The sequence below is a fragment of the Epinephelus fuscoguttatus genome, linkage group LG23 (genome assembly GCF_011397635.1).
Source record: "Epinephelus fuscoguttatus linkage group LG23, E.fuscoguttatus.final_Chr_v1".
In the NCBI taxonomy this organism is placed as follows: domain Eukaryota; kingdom Metazoa; phylum Chordata; class Actinopteri; order Perciformes; family Serranidae; genus Epinephelus; species Epinephelus fuscoguttatus.
This window is the reverse complement of record NC_064774.1, coordinates 13,259,938-13,285,186: the sequence shown is the minus strand read 5'-3', so window position 1 is coordinate 13,285,186 and position 25,249 is coordinate 13,259,938. Positions and strand designations below refer to the sequence as shown.

General features: G+C 41.3%; 3 protein-coding genes across 3 annotated transcripts in view; 1 reads left to right on the top strand and 2 right to left on the bottom strand.

The window, feature by feature from the left end:
- The window catches only part of cideb (cell death inducing DFFA like effector b), a 54,649-nt gene extending 38,075 nt beyond the window's left edge, over positions 1–16,574 (bottom strand). Inside the window, exon 1 of the mRNA XM_049568113.1 lies at positions 16,423–16,574. Within this exon, the coding sequence (XP_049424070.1) occupies positions 16,423–16,448 (26 nt within the window). The 5' untranslated portion in view covers positions 16,449–16,574. The remainder of the gene's footprint in view (positions 1–16,422) is intronic.
- tinf2 (TERF1 (TRF1)-interacting nuclear factor 2) overlaps positions 1–25,184 on the top strand; it is a 57,202-nt gene extending 32,018 nt beyond the window's left edge. The window contains exon 9 of the mRNA XM_049568106.1: positions 24,135–25,184. Coding sequence (XP_049424063.1) covers positions 24,135–24,254 — 120 coding nt within the window. The 3' untranslated portion in view covers positions 24,255–25,184. The remainder of the gene's footprint in view (positions 1–24,134) is intronic.
- Positions 1,985–5,870, bottom strand: si:dkey-183c6.9 (uncharacterized). The gene is made up of 2 exons (XM_049568110.1): positions 5,829–5,870; positions 1,985–3,286 (listed from the first exon to the last, which is right to left on the bottom strand). The coding sequence occupies exon 2, from the start codon at positions 3,225–3,227 to the stop codon at positions 1,989–1,991; it is 1,239 nt and encodes a 412-aa protein (XP_049424067.1). The 5' UTR covers positions 3,228–3,286; positions 5,829–5,870; the 3' UTR covers positions 1,985–1,988.
- Positions 25,185–25,249: the final 65 nt, after the last annotated feature.

The following is a 25,249-nucleotide window of genomic DNA, read 5'->3' as shown; positions in this document are numbered from 1 at the left end:
AGATTTAAATTAAATGTTGGTATTTTTTAGCACAAACAAAAATAATTGAAGTATTAAGAGAGCGCGCTGCAGCCGCACAGCAAAACAGTCTGCAGTGTACTCCCTATGGGCAGTCGTGCACTGTTAATTCACATCCATTGAAAGTGCTTGTTTTTGCCACTAACAGGCTCAGATTGTTGATAATAGTGTCTGACAGCTTATGGAAGGGATCCCTACATAGATATGAAATCAGACTGCTTGTTATTGTGACCATATATTGCACAAGGAGAAAAATGGCTTTGAAATCTTGCGAGAGGTTTTGTGTTTCAAGAAGAACAACGGAAGAAGCACAAGTGACAGTTGGAGAAAGGAGTTCCTGGAAGAATTTTCGGCATCACGGCTGAATATTTAGCTAATTTTTTTCGCTAACTGCGGAAAAAATCTGAGACTTGACGTTGAGAGAGACTTCTAGCTGCCCACCAATGTTGTTAGACATTGATATTTGGTTGAATTTAGGTTGTGACGCTGGGTGTATGGACAGTATCTAATGCCAATATTAATTTGACGTAGAACGCTGACGACAAGCGACAGTGGTATTAAGTAATCAAATTAACCAAAACTCAGTGTCTTCCAAACGTGTCTTGCCAACATCGTCTTGATGTAGGATAACATCCACATTTAGTTGTTAGGTATGGAGAACAACCCATCATCTGCACAACATTGTCACGTTAATGTCCACACAACATGAAATTCTAACGTCAGTAGACATTTAAAATGTTTCATTCGTACACGGAGGTTAGACACAATAATAAACAGACTGGATCAGCAAAAAGTAGAGTTTCGGACGCTCATAATAACAATCTGAGCCTGTTCGTGGCAATCAAGCACTTCCAATGGACGTAAATTAACAGTGCAAACATGTCTTTAGTGGTTACAGTGCAGCAGCAGTTGTCTCTCAAGACTGGACCAATTTAAAATTTGTTGTCTCCATGAGTCACTTAGACATGAAAACATGGAAAAATAGGGCCCAGGTTCAAAAACACCAAAGTTTACCTTTAAGAGTCTAATATTTAGTTTCCGTTATTGTTCTACAGATATGTTTTGAAACTTGTGTCATACTTTTTAAGTCGTAGATGAATTTTGGGAGAAGTTATACATGGACCAGTATATGTTGACTGCTAGTACACCACTAGAGCACATGCAGTACATAGCCTTAAGTGCTGAATTCATAGCAGAGGTGTTCAAGATAGAAGTATTTGCAGCTTTTCTCCTCTCTTGTTCTAGCTGCTCTTGATCAGTACCAAAGTTTGTGTGGGCTTCTGTTAGTGGTGTGCACGTTTATATTATGATTTATTACAACCCTTAAATTACGGGGTCATTCCTTGGAGGTTTCACACCGTATTCTGGGGTATGGTTTCACTTCACACATTGTCTGTAGACACTCCATTCCAAGCTGTTTTTACATGATCTGTGCTGGTTTGTTTTCTCATCACATCTCGTCACATCGTGTGAAACTGCAGTTTTTAAATTCACTCGTTTTAACCGGTCAATAAAAACATTCCACATCTTAAAAGTTTTCTGGCTTTATTATTGTTTGGATCATTCAGACTGTAAGGAAGCACAATGTGAGAGCAATGACACTTTCACCACCAGCAGGTGGAGACAAACACCTTCAACAAGCAGCCAGAAACTGCAGAGACATTACCAATACAACATAATGACAGCGTTGACTCGTGTACATTGTAAGTGACACCCAAAACAAAATAACAAACATAAGACATGCAGCGGAAGTCATAACAATGCTTATAGTGCTAGATTGTATTTTGTACACTTTGCAGCATTGGCAGATTACTGATATTTGCAATAACAGCTTATATTTTCATTTTAAAGCAACTTAACACTAATCAATAATATTTATTCTTATCCAGTGAAAGCAAAATATGTTATTACTGTTGATATTTGTAGGCACTTTGTATAATGATTAGCAATGATCAGTGGTGTCCCAGTCATTACTGAAGTTCACAAACCACCTCTGTGATGCATTCGTCACCAATATATGCTCCGCAGGAACAATTACTTTGGAAGGAGTTGTAGAACTGCTTATCTTTCATTTGCCACAACATGCTCCCTGTGTAGTTAACCTGCCTACAGTGGCACTTCCATTGCTGCTGGAGGATATTTTGGGCATTTGTCTTTGCTACATGAACAAAGGGGGCCAGGTCGCAGTTGTTGAGACTCATCTTAATTGTGATTATTTCTTCTCTCTGGTGCCGTCCAGTTTTACTGAAGAAGGACAGTGAGGAAGCATCAGAGTTCAAAAACACCTCCACCACCCCAGGTCGTGGTACGGACTCATCTCCATTTTTCAGCTGTGTGATTAAAGGTCTAAGTGTTCTCTGCTGCCATGAACCATCATCACGGGCAGTCGTGAGTGAGCTGAGCCTGTTATCCTTGCGGCACAGACCATAGACATGTCCATACGTCAAGTTCTGTGCAAACTGTTTGTCACATAAACCAATGGTCCAGTCAGGACAGGAAAGACTGACCACCCACCTTTGAAATTTAGGAGTTGACCTGGTACTACGAATTAGAAGAGTGGCAGAATATGGCTCTAGCCCCGTGTAGAAAACCTTCCTCCTGTCTTTGGACAGTGACATGCTGGGGCCCAAACTCTGTGGTTCAAAGATCAGGTCTGAACTGGTATTGATGAGCTCCTGGTGGTTCTCTGGGTCAACCAGACTCAACAAGGATCCCCAGAAGTGGCCTGCTTGCTCCACCATCTTTTCCCCATTCTGTTTGATGTCCTGAACCAGTTTGTCTCGATCACTGCCAGGCTCCATCCCTTTCCTCAGATCCACAGCCTTGGCCTTCTCCATATCCTGCTGTACCTGAGAATACATCTGCAGGAACCTGAAGGTGTCCTTCTCCTTCTGTGCTGCTTGCATGCTGCTCTTGCTGGTTTTGATGGACACCATACGGGCAGATACTGAACTGTGGACACTGGTCAGGGCAATGTCACGCAGATTAGTCACAGCCTCAATGAGGCGCACACTAGAGCGAGCCAGCTTCTCCCTCTCACTCTTCTCCCACTTCTCCAGACTCAAATTCTTTTTAGCAGTTTTCACCTGTAGGTCCTGCTGCTCAGCGCTGAGCTTCTCCAGGAGCTCTTTGTGGGCTGTGGAGAAGGTCTTCATATTGTGCAGGCGGTGCTGGTCTTCAATGGCGCAGGAAACACACACACAGGTCATGTCATCCAAGCAGTAGTACTCCAGGAGTTTGCCATGTTGGGGGCATTTATTGGTGCCACCTAAAGTCATAGGCTCGGTCAGAGGATGAGTTTGTAGTAACACAGGAGTGATCAGGTGGGCCTGGAGGTGCTGGACGCACATGGAGATCTCACATTTCATGCAGGTCTTCAGTGCTGGTTTCCTGTCCTCCCCTATGCACATGTCACAGAGGACAACATGTTGGTCCATTTGAAGATTGTCAGACATGTTTTCAAAAGCAGGAAGTCCTGATTAGAATTTTCTTCAATATTGTTCAGTGCTGAACAAAGTCATTAGGATCCCCCTTGTTGCTCTTTTGTTGACTGTTTTGGCAGAAAACTTCAAATAAAATCGTATTTTGCTGAAAGTAGTTTTTCCACTCGTTTCTGGTCTCTCGGTGCCTGCTCTGAATACTCTGCCACAGTGGCACTGCACAACAGTTTCGATTTCCGCTAAACCAAACACTCAGGGTGGTGCTGGATAGATTTGGGTGCAGCCTTTTTTATACTTTTAAGTTTCACTTTCCCTTTTAGACAAGAGCAATAGCCATGGGACTGGAAATGTATTCATAACCTGGCAACATGTTAGTGCAACTTTGTGTGTGAGAAAGACATTGGGACTTGTTGAAAGAAAATGGCAAATGGGAAGGTTATTTTTGAAATGTAATGCCTTACAAATGACTAGTTACTTTGTTAATATGTTTTTTCTTACAAATATGTTAAACTTGGCAATAAAACTGAAAAATGTATGAGAACAGGCTCTGCCAAAACAAGACATTCCTGCACAGCAAAAGGACACAAAGCAGCAGAATGAATGTTAAATTCTACATATAAACTTTTTTTTACCAAAAATAAATATATGTGGATGTGACCACCAACATTTTGATTTGTAAGTAACTAGTTCATCACATTTGCAGCTTCAGATTTGCTCCACTTTACCTGAAAAATCTCACTTTAAACTTGTTTTGCATGTGTTATAATTATTACTGTGATCTTTGCAGCAACAGCACAACATATTAATTTTACTGTAGCTTAGCACTAATCAGTTTTTACATACAGTGAATGAAACAAAGAAAACAGCTAAATTCTGGTAGTGATTGTTAAGCACTGAAATAGATATGATTAACAATATGTAAATGGGAATGCTGTGATGTGAGCTATAGACAGCGACATGGCTGTCCGTTACAGAAGTTCACAAAGTATCTCTGTGATGAGCAGGGCACCAATAACTTTCCCACAACAACATGTGGTCTGAGAGGATTTCTGGTAATTGCACCCTCCATAACTGTATGTATCACCGGCCTCAGGGTAAACCCTCCCACATGAGCATGTCCATTGCTTCTGGCATTGTGGTTGAGATGAAAATAAAGCAGCTCCATGTCTGCTTGTGCTTGGCTTACTTGAGCTCCTTTGTGATTCTTCCACTTTCAAGCAAACAAAAGGGAACAGGTCCTGACTGGTGGTATTGATGGTTACTGTGACTATTTTTCTCCTCTGGTGCTGGCTGATCATGCTGTTGAACATTAATGAGTTAGGAAAGTCCCATACCACTTCCACTTTTTGTGGTCGGGCTATTTGTTTTGCCACATCTTCATCTGGAGGGTTGATGGCCTGAAGGGAAACCATTTGCCTTTCCTCAGTTACTGTCCTCTCAGGCTTTTTAAAAGGGCCAGATGAGTCTGTAACCTCAAGATACTCCGTTGTGAGAGAGCTGAGCTGGTTGCCTTTGCAGCAGAGTCCATAGGCTTCTCCATCTTTCAACTTCTTTACATAATGTTGGTCACATACACCGATGGTCCAGTCACAGTGTTCGAAAAGCCGATCACACATCTGTGTAAGTTAGGAAGAGACTGTGTACTCTCAATGAAAAACACGCGGGCAGAACATTGCCCCAGCCCACTCGTGTAGAAAACCTTCCTCTTGTCTGTGGACAGTGACATGCCGGGGCCCAAACTCTGTGGTTCAAAGAACAGGTCTGAACTGGTATTGATGAGCTCCTGGTGGTTCTCTGGGTCAACCAGACTCAACAGGGATCCCCAGAAGTGGCCTGCTTGCTCCACCATCTTTTCCCCATTCTGTCCTACCTTCTGAACCAGTTTGTCCCGATCACTGCCAGGCTCCATCCCTTTCCTCAGATCCACAGCCTTGGCCTTCTCCATATCCTCATGTACCTGAGAATACATCTGCAGGAACCTGAAGGTGTCCTTCTCCTTCTGTGCTGCTTGCATGCTGCTCTTGCTGGTTTTGATGGACACCATACGGGCGGATACTGAACTCTGGACACTGGTCAGGGCAATGTCGCGGAGGTTAGTTACAGCCTTAATGAGGCGCACACTAGAGCGAGCCAGCTTCTCCCTCTCACTCTTCTCCCACTTCTCCAGACTCACATTCTCAGTTTTCACCTGTAGGTCCTGCTGCTCAGCGCTGAGCTTCTCCAGGAGCTCTTTGTGGGCTGTGGAGAAGGTCTTCATATTGTGCAGGCGGTGCTGGTCTTCAATGGCGCAGGAAACACACACACAGGTCATGTCATCCAAGCAGTAGTACTCCAGGAGTTTGCCATGTTGGGGGCATTTAGTGGTGCCACCTAAAGTCGTAGGCTCAGTCAGAGGATGAGTTTGTAGTAACACAGGAGTGGTCAGGTGGGCCTGGAGGTGCTGGACGCACATGGAGATCTCACATTTCATGCATGTCTTCAGTGCTGGTTTCCTGTCCTCCCCTATGCACATGTCGCAGAGGACAACATGTTGGTCCTTTTGAAGATTGTCAGACATGTTTTCAAAAGCAGGAAAATCTTGGAATTAATTGCTCCTGTGTTTCTGTGAAATGAATTCCTGGGGTTGTCCTTGAAAATAAAAGTGTCTGAGTCGGAATTAAATATTTTCAAATGGCTTTGAGTTAGCTGTTTGCCTGTTGCTGGTCCCTTAGAGTCTGGAGTGATAGCTCGAACTGCTCTCCAGCAGTATCATTTCCTGGGAAAGAAACTGCAGTGTACACATGAATTGCACCTTTTAGAGCAGGATGATAATGTCCCTGTCTGCCCTGCCACTCATAGAAAGCCTCATCTTATCTTGCCTTATCATTCAATAAAGGTTAATATTCTACGTAGAAAAATCTGCACACAGTTGCCCCCCAGATTAAATAGTTCCTACCTTCATGAAAGTTAAAGTGCTGATTTATAAGCACAGAGGAGTTACGAATGTTTTTGATTTTGGCTAAGCAGAGGGACATACATCTTTAAATTATTGTATTTTGAATTTTCAAAAAAATAAAATCACACTCTTTATCAGAGCCAGAAACTGTACAGACCAGCCACAACCTCTACAGCTGGAAAATTAAGCCAACACAGAAGTGCCAAAAACTGCAGTTCCTCTAATGGCCACTTGAGGCTGGCTCCGGATGCTAGTCAATTCCCATAGACCCCCATGTGAAAATACCCAACTGTACGGCAGAAATACACGTTTACAGCCTGGTTTTGGTCTCTATGGCTAATTTCTCACTTCATGACAACTGTACTGAAGTGAAATTCTTATATAACTCAGCCGTTTACATTTTATTAAGGCCTGAAGTTACCCTCAATTAAGGGTGAGCCACTTTGAGGCAGGCTGTCGCCAAATGGTAACGGCCGCAATGCCGAACTTGAGGCTTCAAAACGCAAGCCTTAAAACCAATTGGTGACATTACGGTAACTCGTCCATTATTTTTACCGTCTATGGTAAAAACAGAAATTACTGTCAGATATTCAAATTTCGGACATCATGTGTGATGAAAGCTTCCCTCAGGAAACATATTCAAACTTAATCTTAAAATTGTGATATTTCATCAAAATCAATTTATCCTACCTGTCTCATTTAAAAGTTCCCCAAAAGGAAAAATATTTGTAGCTTCAGAGATGGTCAAATTAAAAAAAGAAAAGAAAACAAACAAACAAAACAGTCACACCACGCCCACCTCCCTCTTCTGATAGTAAAGAACAGTCCCTAAAGGTTTTGTAATTTTGGAGGCTGAGTTTGTGGAGCTGTTGGATTGTAATATGTAATAACTTTCTAGTTAAGACAGCCTCCAAAATGAACATAAAGTTGGATCAACATCTCTCTAAAATACTCCCACCAAACACTGAACACAACCCTGATAATGCAGGGTTTGTTACAGTGCTGTCACATTAGACCACAGCTGGAATACCTAATAAACTGGCAACTAATGGTATATTTAATTTAGTATTTATACTAAGTCCCTAAGTATTTATTTCATTACCTTGCATTATTTTGAGCATCCCACCCCATGTTATAGATAAACCCTGGAGTTACAGACAGTAAACTGTATTCCTGCCATAGAAGATGAAACGTTACCCATTAACTTGACACTGTTAGCGGTGTTAACTTATCTGGACCCACTGAACCGGATCAGCAGAACAAATTATCTCCTGTTACACTTCAAGACATTTTTGTGCGCTCAAAGGTAAGATCTACAAACTATAAATGTAAGTTACTGATCATTTCGGTGTCTAAAAGTAATGAAAACTTTGCTAAATTAACTGCATCATAACGTTAGCATACTTAGCAAGCTAACCTGAGAGGTAACCGTCAACACGTAGGCTAGGCTACTAACGTTAGCTAAACTGGCTAACGTTAACTAGCTTACGTTACGTATACTAGCTAACGTTGCCGGAATGCTGGCGGACCGTACGTTACAGACGCAGCTCAGTCGATCAGTGATGGTGATCAATAATTTGTAACGTTGCTTTATTACACGGTGTACTCGGTAACACTTATGCAAATGCGAAGATGTGATTGAACGTCAGAGTTAAGCGCGAATTTAGCTAGCTAGCTAAAGCTAAAGTTAGCTAAGCCAACAGTACTTTTATACTTTATAGCTAAAATAAGTCTAATTTAATGCCAGTGTCGACGTTGTTAATTTGGTGCTATTCATCTAAGGTCAGCATGTTAAAATGGAATTAAAACACGGCCAGTTAAGCTGGTAAGTAAGGATATTTATATTATATGTCACTTTCTTCTACCACTGCATTTCATTTTCTCACCAGTATTATTATATTGTGGGGTTTCAGTTATAAAGTAGACTAACGTTAACTCAGCACAAATAACTTTGCTACGTAACACCACAAATCAAATATGATGCATTAAATGTTAAACTAAAGAGCAGTATATGAAGTGAATTAGGTCTACCTCCTGCTCTTAAATGCTGAAACCACATTAATATAGAAATAACAATTTAACACTGAAAGAAGCCATTTACCTAATAAATACTTCAATACCATTAAAACAATTGTAAAGGTCCTGTGTGTAGGATTTAGGGGGATATATTGCCAGAATCGAATATAGGCCTAATATAATAGGCAATTTTTCTTTAGTGTATAATCACCTAATAGACTTTACATTGTGATGATGTTACAGCTTTTTAAATAGCTTTTCTTGGCTTGATGAAAGATTTACAAATATAAAACCTCAAAAATTCAGAATAGAATGATTTATAATTTATCTGGTTTGCAGTCTAAGTTGTCCTGTCAACAGTTTTACAGGTGTTTTTTTTTTCTTTTTAAAGTGGTGGCCTATGGGTAAAATGCTTTTTGGGCCAACAGGGATTTTGTGAAAAATTTGCTGCAAGGCTGAGCTACTTTCCTGTGGGCCTGAGACCAACATGTTGCACCACCATGTTTCTACAGTAGCCCAGAATGGACAAACCAAACACTAGCTCTAGATAGGGCCATTTGCTTTTTTGCATTTTTGCATCAGCCACCAGAGTTTGTAGCCCCTCTGTGAAGAGCGTCTGGTTTAAATCGCTGGGTCTATTTGTTTTGGAGAACAAAAGGCTTCCGTGGATAATTCGGCTTGAACACTTAAGGAATTCTAACCAGGACAAGTTTCAGCTGGTTGCAATCAGCAGTCCTCACGGCTAGATGCAACTAAATCCCCCTAAATCTTATACAGTGATCCTTAAGCAACATGCTATCATCACTCCTCTATATTTCATGTAAAAATACCTGCGGGGAGTGATGAGGTCGGAGTGGAGATGCCAAAATCAAACTATGTTCTGCATTGAAATAAACATTTCACATGTGAGTTGCCTGACTGAAATATTAAAGGGATATTCACAGCAGCCACAGTGTCACAGTATGTAGCGTAATAACTACTAAGAAAAAGATGAAAGGTACGTTAGACAATTGCTTTTCTGTTTTTGCATTTTATTTTATATTGAATACATTTTTTTCTTGGGTATGAACCCTTTCTGTTTGTCCTCTCTTTGCAGGAATCATTTCCACAGATGAGAGAGCTGAGGCAAAACGCTGATGAAGGACTCCCCAAGCTCGTACGAAAGACTCCTGATGCTCCTGGACAGACTACACCAGACACAATCATTGCCTCGATGGCTTTCACTGTGAACCAAACCAGTGCAGTGTGTCTCCCGCTGGTCTCTGACAGTCAGAAGCTTATATGGGTGCGCTCCAACGAGTTCGACCTACAGTTGGACGGAGAAGCAGAGCTGAACAAGGCCTTCAACAGGTTCCCATACCTGACACAGGGACAGACAGCAGCACTGGCGCAGCGCTGCGCCCTGCACCCAGACCAGGTGAAGATGTGGTTCATGGTGCAGAGGCTCCGCTATGGCATCAGCTGGGACAGTAAAGACATCAGCGATGTTCGGAAGAAGATCAAGTTGAGTCGGGGAATGGAAGAGCTGCAAAACGGGATGAGGGAAGAGGATGAAGGAGAGAATAAGAAATGCAAAAGCGAGGAAAAGGAGTCAGATGGAAAGAAGTTAGAAAAGATTAGGAAGGAACAAAGGGCAGATGAGGAAAGAATGGCGAGAGAAAATGTGAAGGCTAATAAGCAATTGGAGAGAAAAATTAAGCAGGAGCAACCGGTGAAGAAAGAGAAGGACAGGGTAGTAGACAAAGGGAATACTCAGAGAAGGCGGAAAAGGGTGACAGTGTCAGATAAGAAGGGAATGAAGAGAAAGAAGCAAGGTGAAGAGGCTGCTGTGGAGAGAACAGAAGAGGTAGAAACAAAAGTGAAGTCGAGGGGAGAAATCCTCTCAGTCTGAGACAACACATTTCCCTAGAAAAGAAAGAAGGCAAAAGATAAGAGAAGTTTACTGCCCATGCAGAGTGGCCTGCCCACAAGAGCTGTGTGGTTCCTGATGAGCCGCTGGATCCAAGTCCTTTTCCTGTCCCCAGTCTGAAACTGTGCCCCTCTCACAGCACAGCTAAAGAGTCGACGCCATTCCCCCGTCCACCTCAGATGATCTTACGACCCCTGTGGAAAGGGGCCTTGAAACACAATTGGAGGCTAGGCTGCAGGAAGACGTGCATGCAGGGTCAACAAACCACAATGGTGTCGTCACTGATTTTAGTGAACTGGAGGGGCTCGTGGCAATGCTCAATATTCCTCGTGTTGCAAACGGGTCACCCAGCGTCACCCAACACCGTGATTATCATGCAGTACAAGCATGCAGGCTTCCCACTGGGGCACGCAGTACAAAGACGTTAGCTCAGAGGGAGATGTTGAAGGCAGCTTTCTTGCACTGCCAGTATCCAGATAACCACGGCTACGACCAACTGGCGATGATGACTGAAATCCCCGCTCGAACTGGTTCAGTGGTTCGGTGACAGGCGCTATCAGGTCAAGAAAGGAAGGCCACGCTGGATGACTCAGGAGCAGCACCGCAAGGTGGTGGCCAACATCAGGTACCAGCAGTACCTGAATGACCTATTGAAGACAAAGCCACGTGCGGCAGGCAGTGACGGCAATGACAAAGCAACCAGGCAGATGTTGCTTGACATGAGTGAAAGCTGTGGCGGTGAGGAAAGTGTGCCGAAGCAGTTAAGTGATTTTTAATTTTTGCGTTGACATTTTGAACTGTAAAATGTAATTTTTAGAAAAGTTGCCAAGTTAAGACACGTTCTTGTGAATGAGCCTCTTCTTTTATTCAGAAAGTATTGTTGTTATGATGTTATTGTGATATTTCTTCACATGATTGTTAACAGGAGAGATAAGAAAGATACTCATTTACAATGTAGATGGAAGTTTTACACTGACGAATCCCTTCGTGCCACGCAGATGCTTTTATTGTCATTCAAGTAAAACAGTTGAATTTGTTCAAACATGACTCCTCTTGTGATTACAGTAGTTAAATCCTAACATTAGTGAAAACTTCTTTCTCACTATCGTTATATTCAATTTCTCAAAAAGGACAGTGGTGTTTAAGACCATAACATCAGTCATAAAAGGTTGTTATCACCTGTTATCTTAGAAAAACTGCCAACTAGTGTTGTCAATAATATAAAATAATCAATACATATCGATTTGGAATATTTTAAATGGTTTCAATACACATTTCCGCAGTATTGATGGACCAATACCAGCTGCACTTTCTTACTGTCTCATTAACATCATTCTGTTGTTTTGAGCTACTAACTGAGAAAAGAGCAGTTGTCTATGTCATGTTACAGCCTTGTTATGTTTAACCTGTTTAATAAAAACAATTCATTTTATGCCCCCAGTGTCACTTTTTCCTATTATCAAAAATGATACTGCACTGTTTCAGAGCTCGAAATCCCAGTATCATGACCACACCACTGCCTACACATAATTCACACAAGATTGACAAAAAATAAATTATAATCCTAGAATATTATGTAAAATATATTGCACAAAAAACCTATAAAACTCATGTTTCCTCTGTTGTTACTCGTGACATTTTCTAACACTGAATCGTAAAGCTTGTCTTTAACCTGACGTATAGTCAAGAAGAATATGGCGCACAGTCATACAGTCACCCTGCATGAGACTATCATTGTTAATATTTACAAATACCACCTTAACAGATAGGCATGTTAAAAAAGTGGTTTCTTTTACCCCATGCTAAAAAGGTAAACTGCAGAACAGTTAAACAATATAATGGTTATCAAATGAGATGCTCAATAATAGGAATGGATTTAAAAGATCTCAGACTGACCTATCAATTCCTATTGAAGGGTAATTTTGTTTTTTTTTAACCTGGTATTTTTTGTGTGTGTCTGAATGAACAACAATTTTTAAAAACTGGTCCAGTATTGAGCGAGAGCGCTGCAGCCGGCAGCGGCAATACAGGCTGCAATTTAACCACTTTGGGCAAATCTGCACCGTCAGTTTACATCCTCTAAAAGTGCTTGTTTTTGCCACTGACAGGCTCACATTGTTACTGTAGGTAGAAGGATCCCTTCAGAGATAGAATTTTTTGTTAGATAGAAAGATTCTTTTTGTTTGCTATCACCAAACCCACCAGACTCCATTTAAATAAACAGTAATTTTAGTGTGCATAGAGGCAGCATATTTTCACTTCTAACTGAGTGAATTAAGGGTTCATTTAAACCAAACCAGAGCTGGTGATTGTTGGAACAGCGGAAAGAAAAATCAAGACAGTTTTTGTGAGTTTCATACTCACAACTTCATGAATGACTTGTTTTACAATAATAAAATTACTGTTTATTTAAAGCTATGGTCTACGTTTAGAAAGATTGATCATTATCATTAACATCATTTAGATGGTGGTTATGGCCCAATAGTGCTAGCTACACAATGTGAAGAGCAAAAGGAACCAAAAAAATCCATTCTCTCTGGTGGCTGCAGGCCTGCAAAGAAATTGACCAATCACAGCCATCCGGTCCACATGGGAGTTACTCCTTGCTCAAATTTGCACTCTCTCTCTCTTACCCTCCGTCCAGTACCCTCGCTCCATTTTGATACTCCTCTGCTCTACATCCCGCCTCGTCCCAACCCCCCTCCGCCGAGTTTCGATATGGAAAATAAAGAGCGACAGCAGCAAGCAGCCTCTGCTTGCCCCACCGGCAAAGGCCGAAAGGAAGCGTAAGTCTGCCTCTGAAAAAGCAGAAACGAAGAGGAACTGCGACAAATTGAGGGCTCAAAGCAGAGTAAACATTGGGTCATCCTTTGACCGATGGCAAAATCTCCGGCAAGATCTGAGCCTGAAAAGTGATGCTGATACAGCAGAGTTTTTGTTGAACAGGTAATATTTCGTTTTTATTGTGGATGTTGTGACATAGATAACTGTATGCCAATGCTGGCTTATGACTGTGAAAGCTGCTGTTATTTTTGTGTGGTTAGACGGCGTTAAAACATTTTTGTCTGCAATATTGTCAACACTTGTTTACATGTTCAACGGAGACGTTAGCCTAATTTCTAGCATTGTAAGCTAAAACTGCTATCATGTTAACACATTGTCACAGCAGCGTGTTTCGTTAGGAGGCTCCGAGGGGAGGGGGACACAAGCTCGGAGGGAGGGATCATGGAGCACGGAGGGAGGGGTGTGTGTGTGGGGGGAATGCTTTTTTCAAATCTTTCTCATCGTCTTTCTAAACGTAGACCATAGCTTTAAATGGAGTCTGGTGGGTTTGGCGGTACTGATTTTGGGGTTGTTTCTGGTTAAACAAAAAGGATCTTACTCTTTAACAAAAAGGTCTATCTCTGTAGGGATCCTTTCCATAATGTTGTCGGACACTTACAATAACAATCTGAGCCTGTCAGTGGCAAAAAAAGCACTTTTAGTGGATGTAAATTGACGGTACACAGTTTCCCATTACTATTGCATTGCAGCCTGACCAATTTCACGACTTGTCTCCATTAGTCACGTAGACACAAACAAACCATAGTAACCCTTTAAGTCGACAATGATTTCAGATGTTACAGCTGAACAGTTTTCTCTTGGCCCCTTCAGTTCCAGTTGGCTGTGTACTCTGCCCTCTGTGGCTGCCAAAGGTCAGCGCCTTCGATGATGCGGCGGATCATGGAGGCGGATAAGCAGGTGTCCAACAGCATTTAGGAGGGAGGAGGCTACACGCAGGGCTTCTCTGAAAAACGAGAAAGTGTGATCAGTATGATTTTGTATGCAGCCAACTCAAGTCACATTTAATTTCAGATGGTCAGTCGGATAGTTCATAGTTTTAAAGTGGGATTGTATTACATACAATAGATGTCTGTCAGTGCGCTCCCAGTTTGGAGAAGCAGGAAGGCATACCGACACAGAAGCAAAGCACTATACTGGTCGTGTGCGCTATATTGAAAGTATTTTCACCGCTTTACCATTCAGTCAGGCAGCCTTTCCAGTTGGAAATCTGTTAATGACTTGACTATGACTAGCCACCAGACTGACAAAAACAGTAATTTTGGCTTGCTGAATGCAGGAGCTGCTGGTCTACCACTGCCTCGATCAGTGATTTTGTTTGCGTTATTGTGTGACTTTGTTTAATCCGAACTTACCATTTTAAACGCGCAAAGTCACAATAATAAAGAGAACAATTATATTAATGGAGGTGGCGGTGGACCAGCAGCTCCAGTGTTCATCAATATTAAATTAGGTTTTTCTCAATGGAGTCTGGCTTGCAGAGAGAAATGCAATAGCTTAAGTTCCCCGTCAGAAATCGCTGTATGACTGTAAGGTAAAGTGGTGACAGTTTTCTAAATATAGCGCACACTTAAACTGATACTGATTTTTGTAGGTGGCTAAAATACATTTTGTTGCTGCCCCCGTCCATAGTAGTACATTGCGTAGCTTCCAAGTCCTGTCTGCTAATTTTTGTTATGACCTCCTCCCCTGAGCTTACCTGAGGACTTTCTTGGGCCCCAGACACTGGAAGTTAGCGCTCACAGAGTACAGGCCTTGAAATGTGGCCTTCACACTCAGGGAACCAAACACATCCTTTGGGTTCATCCTGTAGAGGTCAAAGGTGACGATGTCTTTCCCGGTCCGAGGCTTGTCGTGGTCTTTAGATTTGAACACAACTGCACCCTGGGGGATCAGAGACATCAGTCACATATATTACATACAATCACATGGGGCTATGTAACGATACTACTGTGGTCAGACATACCGCCTGTGGTCTCCATGTCTGTCCAGGCTCCAGGGCCATGAGCATGGTGTTGTCAGGCAGGGTCATGAGGAACTCGTCGGAGTCTACCTCTGTACCGTCCTCCTCACAGACCAGAGACAGAGACAAGGCAGACAGGGACAGCAGCAAGGCCTGGCATACCTACGGCACAGATTCAAGTTGGCTCTGGATTAATTCATGTGTGCTAGAGCAGAGGTTTTTCATCTTTTATCAGACAAGGACCCCTTACAAGATAAAGTATGTACCAGTACCTGATTAGGTCTCATCAGCTTGGTAAGTCCAAACATAACAGGTAGGCCAACATACCTTTTGGGAGTTTATTTTCCATGTGTAGGTACTCCTTTACCATCGTCATAGCTTTCTCCGTTGATGGATACTGCTCTAATGTGTCGCTGCATTTGCTTTGTAATGATTCCCACTGCCGCCTTGACTGCCTTATATTCATGATACTTTGACTAACAGTTCTTTGTCGGTCAAAGCAAAGAAATCATCATCAAGGCTCTAACAAGGCAGCTGTCTCCCTTTATTAGCAAGTTTCATTTATTTCATAATACTATTATGTTCTTACTTTAATTTTATCCATTTAATTTTATTTTTTATTTAATTTTTAATACTTTATTTTCACATGTATTTATTTATTTAACATTTTTTCCTTCTCATTTTTTTGTTACGCTACAACAAGCAGCTTTACCCCGATCAGAACCTTTTCCATTATTTCTTTGCATTATATATCTATTACAGTCTCACCCTCTCTTTCAGCTCCTCCAGGGTCCCTGCTGTGATACCCTTCCTGGTCTCCTGTTTTGACAACACACTCTGAAGGGACGTTGTGGTGGAGACCACACTCGCTGGTCACAGATCTGAGGAAGACCAGACAGAAAGGTTATTAAATTGCTCAATGTGTTGGATGCTGTATGTAGGAGATTTTCACAGCAGACATTTTATCTCATACACAATACTAAGATCCCCAAACGGAAGCAGTTAAATTGAATTAATCAGTCATTAATTTCATTATTTACACGTTTTCCTGCTGTGACATGTCAAAATGTCTTCTGTTAAAAAGGACCCACCTGAGCCATGATAAATGACCAATATTTATCACAATAAAATAATAAAAATGTCAAATTTCATAATATGAAATAGCTTAAAATGACATGTCCTTTGAGTAAATTTCGGGGGCTTCAACAGCCACACAGTGTTGTTGGATTGTTGATCAAGTGAAGGGATCATGAAGCAAATCAATACAATATCAACCGGCCAAAAGTACTTTTTCACTTACTTGATAAATGAAGACGTTGTGTCCATGTTCGTCGTTCCCTTGTTGTCTCTTTTCACAGCCTTATTTTTTTCAGAAGGTGTTTTGTTGTAACAAATAGTGACAATGTTAGTGCGGCTTGTATCTGACCCAGCAGCTGGACTTTACCCTGAACCTGGTGATAACTCAGATACAGAGCAGTACATGGCAAAGGTCATCTCGCCTGTGTGTGTCAGTGTGTGTGTGTGTGTGTGTGTGTGTGTGTGTGTGTGTGTGTGTGAGACCTCCTTGCTGAGAAGCAGTGTTATTATCTATATAGCCCGACTGATAATGGATGTGTAAGTTCAATACTGATCTTGTGACCTGACAGTTTTAAAAATCTGTTTTTATGAACATATCACAAAAAATAAGCAGTTTCCATAAGAATCCTTTATATTTGTTTTTTAATTATTCACTGCAGTTTCTGGTTACTTATCGGCTGACATAGACATCCACACTTATAAAGCTGCAATGTCAGCTGATATATTGGCCCAGCCCATTTATCTGGCTCTGTACTTTTAAGGGACATATTACAATAACATTAATATTTTACCATATGAAAGATATTTTAGTCCCATTGTAGGAATATAAACTCAGATTGATACCTGTACCAATGGATGGACTACTGAATGGGCCTACTGGACAAAACATAAAAAAAAAAGACACAAAATAAGTACAAAAGGGGCAAAACAATCAAAAAAGAGACATAAAATGACTACAAGGAGACACAAAATGACCAAAAAGACACCAAATGACCACAAAGAGACACAAAATAGCTACAAACGAGGCAAAACAACCAATAAAGAGACACCAAATGACTACAAGGAGACACAAAACAACCAAGAAGACACTAAATGACCTCAAAGACACAAAATAACTACAAAAGGGCAAAACAACCAGAAAGTGACAGTGAAAGTGAAAACAAAAGACACAACATTACATTAAAAAAAACACAAAATTAATTATTATTAACAGTCACTAAACAAGAAAACACAAAATTACTACACACGAACCAAATCATCAAAACAGAGACACAAAATGTCTCCAAAGAGACACAAAACGACCGAAATAGACACATAATGCGGTGGGAAAGAGACACAAAATGACTACAAGAAGAAACAAAACAACTAAAAAAGACACAAAATGACTACAAAGAGACACAAAACAACCAAAAAAAGATACAAAATGACCTTAAAGGAGACACAAAATGACTACAAGAATAAACAAAACAACCAAAAAAGACACTAAATGACCTAAAAGGAGACACAAAATGACTACAAAGAGACATAAAACAACCAAAAAAGATACAAAATGGCCTTAAGGGGACACAAAATGCCAACAAAAGACAAAAGTGCCTTTAAACCCCATAAAGTTATCTCAAAGAGTCACAAAATGAAGACAGCGGGATACAAAATAACTACATATGGGGCAAAACAACAAAAAAGAGACACAAAATGACTAGAGACACAAAACAACCAAGAAGACACTCAATGACGTCAAAGAGACACAAAATAACTGCAAGAAGGGGCAAAATAACAAAAGAAGACACCACATGTAGATCCAAAATAACTACACGTGGGGCAAAATAACCAAAAAAGAGACACAAAATGATGACAAGGAGACACAAAATTATCATGACTAAAACAACAATAGCAAAACCACAACAAAGTCGATTGTCTCATAATTCGCCCATGCCTGTCATGGTTCGCATAACCATTTTCTTGTTTTTTTGCCTTTTATTTGAGCCATTATCTTATTTGTGTTCATATGTTTCTTAAAATTATGCTACTTCTAGATTACATTTTTAAGTGGTAAATAAATAGTAATGATTACCTTTTATAATCTTACACTCCCATGTATTAAAACTTTGATGTTGCATCGTTACAATATAGAACAAAAAAGGTTTTGTACATGAGAAATAACTCAACAACAAAAAACGGCTGTCGGATCCGCTAAAATACGTCATATCCTGTAAACAACACCGGGTGCGCTTGTTTTAAATGCGAGGGTGCGCGTGGACGGAGTTTGCCGTTCGAACCGTTGTATTTTATTCCCAATGCGCGAGGCACCGCCCACTCGGCACAGCCGCGTGAAGACATGAGAAGAGTTACATGGTTGCAGTGAAGGCGGGAGGACAAGAAGCAGAAGTTTTGATAGAAGTGGTGCTAGCTTTGTTTCGAGCGGGTTATCAGTCACTGTGATACTGAAGTGAACCACAGAGAGCTCCAGGCGTCGACGGAATTAGTCAACATTACCTCAACATTAACTCCTAAACTACTTCATAGGGTAAACTGTTAGCTCCGCGGCGGTTTAGAAGTAATGTGTGTACGTTGCTAAGCTAACGTCAACTTGTTAACCTCCTTAGCCGTTAGCTGACTGTCTGATCGAGTGGTATGGCTACAAGAAATCCTAAGGAAAATGGTAAGTGTTAACATGGTTTACGTTGAGTAAGGTTGTGGCAGGTGACTGACAGTGTAGTCATGCTCATCATGGCTGACAAGTAAATGTGTTCATCAGTCAATGAATTTGACAGCCTCCTACATTAGCATTACTGACTGGGTTGTAGCCAGCAGTGCAACATTGACAGCATCAATCCATGGAGACAAGTGAAGCAGAATTTTCCAGCCCTGTATTAGTTGCCATAAGTGTATCACAGTTATCTCCTCTGTCTCCTGCACAGATGCCAGCCTCCCCTTTGCTGCCCTGCAGCTCTTGGCCCCGCCTGTGCGTCTGGTATCTGCAGCCCTCTGGAAAGTGATGAAGCAGAGGGATGTGATGCAGTATGGGGCTGTGGAGGAGTTTGTGACATCGGCCTGTGAGACTGTCCCCGGGCTGCTCACTGTGAGACACCAGGGCAAGCTGGCACTGGGGCTGAGAGGGCGAGTATGTATGCTTTTCATTTCATCTGGACTATTATTGTAAGGTCGCAAAACTTATGCAGCTCCTGAGTCCAAGACAAATTCCCCCATGAAGTATATCGTCTCGTATCAGAATTATATTTCTGCTTAATTGCATGGTTCATCATCCTCTACCTTCTTTTCAGTTTATCTTGGAGCTGTGCCGCACACAACTGGATAAAAAGGTGATCGAGCCACACCTGGAAAGGATCCGTACCCCTGCTGCCCTGTCAACCTCCTCTGCTCCTACGGGGGTAAATTATCTTTGATGTTTAGATTCTCACATGTTGCATTTCCATTTTTGTCACTGTAAATAGTTTGTAGGCTTTTATTCCAAATAATAACGCCATACTCTCTATGATTCACAGCACATTGCTACAGAAAGACAGTAGACACTCATGTACGAAAAAAAATGTAATGTTTGCTTTTTTGTCTCCGAGAAGAGGGATGTAAAAATCACAAGAACAGTCGAAAGTTTCCATTCATTGGTTCACACACTGCTAAGAGACCCGGCAGGGCGAGAACAATTCTTCAAGGTGAGTCTCCCTACTTGTGTTTATTTGGATCTCACAGCAGCAGCAACTCATATGTGATCATCTCTCAGTCAATGTAGAAAGGAAAGTAACAGCCAACTCTGTTCTGACAGGAGGAGTTTCCCGTGGATTACGGTCCAAAGTTTGACCAGGAACTGGAGAAGCTGCTGTGGGAGTTCTTGATCCGAGTGGACCAGTTGCTCCCAACCTAGCTCAGGTAGCGTCAGTCAACCCAGTGCAGACTACATTTCATACAGTTTTATTAGTTGTAAGCTTTAGTCTGCATGAACACATTTATAATACTAACATGATAGCATTATTTAGAAGGCTAAAACCGAATGGGGGATTATTTCAGTGTGTCTAAAACCAGTAGCACATTAATTGCATACTATTTCCAGTTAATATTACAGTATACAAACACTGGACACTACATAGTCATTAATGTTCCATAACGCAATGCAACATTTATGAAGGACAGCGACCAAGACCACTTCAATTCAAGCTTTGTGAGGCGTAATATAGTTCATGAAGTATTCTTAAATTGCTGGTACAGATGAGTTTGGCACAGGTTACCATGGTTACGTAGCTCCAACTGACAATTAGGCTCTATGGATGAGTTATTACAGCTCAGTGAGTCTGAAAAGATACTACTCTTATTCACAAAGAGACCCACGTCGAACGTTTCGGTTGTTAAATTTGAAAAGGTCAATATTGTAATAATTTGTCTGCAGACTGTGTCGTGGCTCAGTGATGCCCCCCCTGTCCTGGAGGAGTGTGCGCGGGCAGCCACCCAGCCACAACTCCTTAAGATACTGCTTCAGCATCAAACCTGTCTGGGTCATCTGGAGAGTGCAGGTACAACTACACACCTTCTTAGCGTCTTTGCGAGGTTGACTGTAACAGCGAAGCCTTTTATGTAGATTCCGAATAATTCTCATCATCCAGTTTGTTTGTTACAGCATCCCTGCCTCCAAACTTGGGAGACTCCATCCTGGCTTCACTTTCTCTGCCACCCTCTGGAAAAGTACCTTCAGATCAACCAACAGGAGCCACAAAGTCCACTGTGGACCAGTCTGATGTCACAATGACAAGAGACAAACCACAATTTGTTACACCCGTTATCGGACTAATATCAAATGAAGATGTTCCCGTTATGATCAGGACATCGAGAGACAATGAGCCAGCCAGCTCAAAAGATGCAACAGCCTCAGACCCAAAAGATAAGTTGAAATTCACTGTGATTAAAACGAGACAAAAACCCAAAGAGGGTGAAGAAGACGTGGAGGAGGAGGGGAACGCCTTACAAAGAAAAAGCGGACTGAAACGCAAGCAGCCTGACAAACAGAGTGAATCCGACGAGGAGGAGGAAGTGTTGCGCATGATCAGAACTGGGGAATCGAGGATAAGCGGGCATTTGAGAAGAAGAGATAACCAGAGGACAAATGAGAGCAAAGAAGACAAAGCTGTCAGAGACGAGGTGCAAAAAAGAGCAGCTCTAGAAACCTGCATGTCCCAGCTGGGTGTCAAAGCACTGCACCTGCCTGAAGATCCATCCCTCCGCTCCATTTTTGCATCTTGTCTGATCCGCCAACCCAGAGTTGTCATTGACAAACTGTCAGTGACTCCTGCTATCGCTAACAGGACTGATAGAGGAGGTAAATCCATAAACGTGACCCGGCAGAATCAGAGGAGGAACTTGCCCGTCAAAGCTCCAACAAATCAACGTCGAAAGCCTGACTTGGATTATCCTGGCTTGGACGATAAAGAGTAAGAGACAGGAATGAAATGCACATGTAAAGTGGCAAAGTAGGTCTTAGCATCATGTCAAGTCTGTATCGCAATAATTCAGCAGCTAGCTTAAAAGAAAACTGCTGTGATGTGTTTTGGATTTTGTTCACGAGCTTTCCCTAGCTGCCTGGGATTCCCGTAGTGTACATTTTGAGTAAGAATATGTTTGTTCTAAAACACACCGATGATCCCACAGTGCCAGACACTTTAAGTTGACCTTGCAGAAACACATTGAGACAAGATTTTACTGCTGTATAAATTAAATAGTTTACGTTTATTCTAACAATGGAGCCCAGGGATACTCAACTTATTTATATTCAGCCTGGACCTCTGTCAGTGTGCCCCAGGATCCTCTCTTGGCTCTTTTAAGTTTTTTAAACAGGTTCTATTTTGATGTTTTTATTGCACTTTGGCACCTTATAGATATTAAAAGCACCCGCCAAAAAAATCCCAGTGTGAATTAGTTTATTTTCATCGTAAATTAGAAAATGGTCCCCAGGTTTTAAGTTGACTATTACTCATGTACAAATAAAATAAAATACAAATACAATGAAATAATTTAGTTAAATGTTTCTGGTATTATTTGGTCTTTCTACCTCTGTATGTGCTCTTTTGGAATTGCAGGTCCTATAAAAGAAATTTAAGAGATTTAACTGCATTTTAATATTTCCTGGCTGTGTTTAGACCTACATTAGAAACGCCTCTGTCAAAGCAGATCAGTAAGTAGATCATTTACCACCATTCACTGTGGCTCAGGAGGTAGAGCAGGTTGTCCTCCTGTCCATATGTCTGACACTGAACCACCAGTTGGTCTTGAGGAGTAGGCCAGTGTCTCGCATGGCATTAGTGTATGAATGTGTGCGAATGAGAGGCGAATTTTACCAAAGAAAGATGCTATATTAATGCAGTCCATTTACTATTAAGAAGTTAATTGACATAAGTGTTTAATTATGTTGTTTCTATTTGACAGAAATCATCCTGTCCCACCGGGTATAAGTAGCTTTCCCTCTCAGCAGCGAAGTAACACAGGTGATTTAACAAATTGTTCCCAGGGAATTAAAAGAATAAAAGTACTGTAACAATAAAACTCACCTGCACAAGTTTCGGTTTGACCATTTCCTTTTGTGTTTAGAGACATCCCTTACAGGAGACAGTGAAGACTACGTAGCTGATTCTGAGGATGAAGCGACAAAGAACTTCAAAGGCAGGGTATGTATTCTCCAAACATGGGAAACGGGGTATTTATGGGCAGTGAAGATCTTTAAAGGAGGGGCTTGCCTTAAATGTTTTTACTCTTCTAGGTACTCTATTTATCTAGTGTTTGAAAGTGGTATAGTTGGCACTGTTGTCGCAAAGACAACTGGATCAATTTCTGTTTTCCTCAGAGCTGAGCACAGTTACACAGGTTGCATTTCTGCTTCTCGAGATAGTAGCTGCAAGTGTTGTAGTCAGAACCACTTTAGCCAAGACCAAACTGTATTGAGACTGAGACAAGATCAAGACTTTGAGAAGTTGAGAGTGGGTCGAAAAGAAAACGTACCCATATACTCTCCTACACTCCTCTGGGTGCTCTCGGTGTCACCTGTAAGGGGGTGATCACACAGAAATGAGACGCTGGAAGCGCTTATTCAATGCGCGCTAGCTACTGCTGTCTGACGCTCAAAAAGTTAAAAAAATTATAACTTTTCAGCGTATACGCGCGTCTTAAAAGAAGCGTCTAAAAAGAAGTGTCTACAAAAACACCCGTCTAAAAAGACGCCGGAAAAACGCCCATCTAAAAAGACGCTTGAACGCTGGTCAGACGCGCCATATCATAGGAAAACAATGGTTTTACTAGCGTTGCGTTTCTAGCGTTTCATCTCGGTGTGATCGCTCCCTAAGATTTTCCCAATTCAGTATCCATGGAGGAGCTCCAGACTACCCTATGACATCACAAATTTGAGTTTTAGCACTCTAGTTTTTGTATTTGGGAGAGAGTTCTTCATTTTTATTAATATTTATGGACTGTCTTAGACCATAGACCAAGTAAGATATGGTCAAGTCAGAGAGAGACCAAGACTGATGTGGAGTACTCACACTGGTACTCTTTGGTAACTGGGAATAGCTACCGACAGCTACTGGGTAAAACAAAAATGCTAACCTCTTCTCATTTTAATTGCACCCCATTGTGCCGATAATTGTGACATAATTTTCCCAGGAGATCGTACCAGGTAGCAGACAGAATTTCATAGTATAAACGAGGCTTATAAAGAACCAATCTAAATGCTGATGGTGTCATTGTTTAATAGCCATTACATTGTGCAATCAACATTTACTTCATCATGATAAGTCATAGTGTGTGCGTGTATATTTCCACTTTAAAAAAGAATAAAATCTGTCATTGAAATTTATCCTGAGGAATATTCTGAAATGATTGAAGATGATGTCTCTTTAATGTGCTGTCTCATCTGTTTTTTCTGACTGCCTCTGTCTCCCTCAGCTGTTCATGAAGCGCTACTACAAGACCAAACACGGCACATATGTTCCCACTCTGAGGGAGTACTGGAAGCCCGGGTCGACACGGCGAGACTTAACGTCGGCTGGCAGCAAACGCAGATGATGACATGAACTTTCACTGCCAGGTTTGGTGTTGGGATGCCAGAAAAATGTCAGAGGACTTTAACTGCGGTTCAGCTGGTTTTTCTCCACCAGCTGCAATGGCAGGAAAGTTAAGATTTGAAATACACCAGCCACCGTGGCTGATGGTCGTATATTTTTATCCATCTCTTGATTTATGATTTCAGTGTAGCTGAAACAGATTTTAACTTTGGCATCATGGAAAACAAGCCCTGAAATGGCACTGTCATACAAAGCACACTTTATTTTAAATTGTTTATGTGCAGTTTGTTTTTAAGTAAAGACCAGACTATATCTGGGTTATCTCTGTTACAAATAATTCACTTGTATACATATTTTAAACCTGCTATATATAGTATCCTCAGTTAAGAAATAAAATTAATTGCAGTCATGTTTTGTATGAGAAAAAATTGTCACTTTGTTGTTTTTCATTACATTCACCTGCACTTACATTCACTCATGAGATCATAATGGTAACCTTGTTTTTGGCTTAATTATGTTTGTATTTACGCATTTACTACATCTCTCACTGACTGACAACCACTGAAAATCTTCCCATTTACATATAAATGTGAGGTCATCTTATCACATGTGCTGAGAGGATGAAGTTAGTTGTCACAGCTATCAGAGAATATAAATCTTTATTCACAGAATATCACAAATAATCACCGGGACACCTAAAAGAACCCAAAATCTTCAGTAATTGGTTACAAAATTTTGAATGCCTCAGAGATTGGTGTATTATAGCTCTCACATTAAAGGAACAGTTCACTGAAAAATCAAAAATACATATTTTTCCTCTTACCTGCAGTGCTGTTTATTAACTTTGATTGTTTTGCTGTGAGCTGCAGAGTGTTGGTAGAGATGTGTCTTTACAGAAATCATGACCTGGTTACTCACAGACCTTGTTGTGAGCAGTTCGATGTAGAACTATTTCTTTCCACCAGACTACACCCTTAACCCTATCACTGCGCAGAA

Excerpts from the sequence above, each read along its gene's own strand:
- si:dkey-183c6.9 (XM_049568110.1), bottom strand. The coding sequence starts at position 3,227 with ATGACCTGTGTGTGTGTTTCCTGCGCCATTGAAGACCAGCACCGCCTG.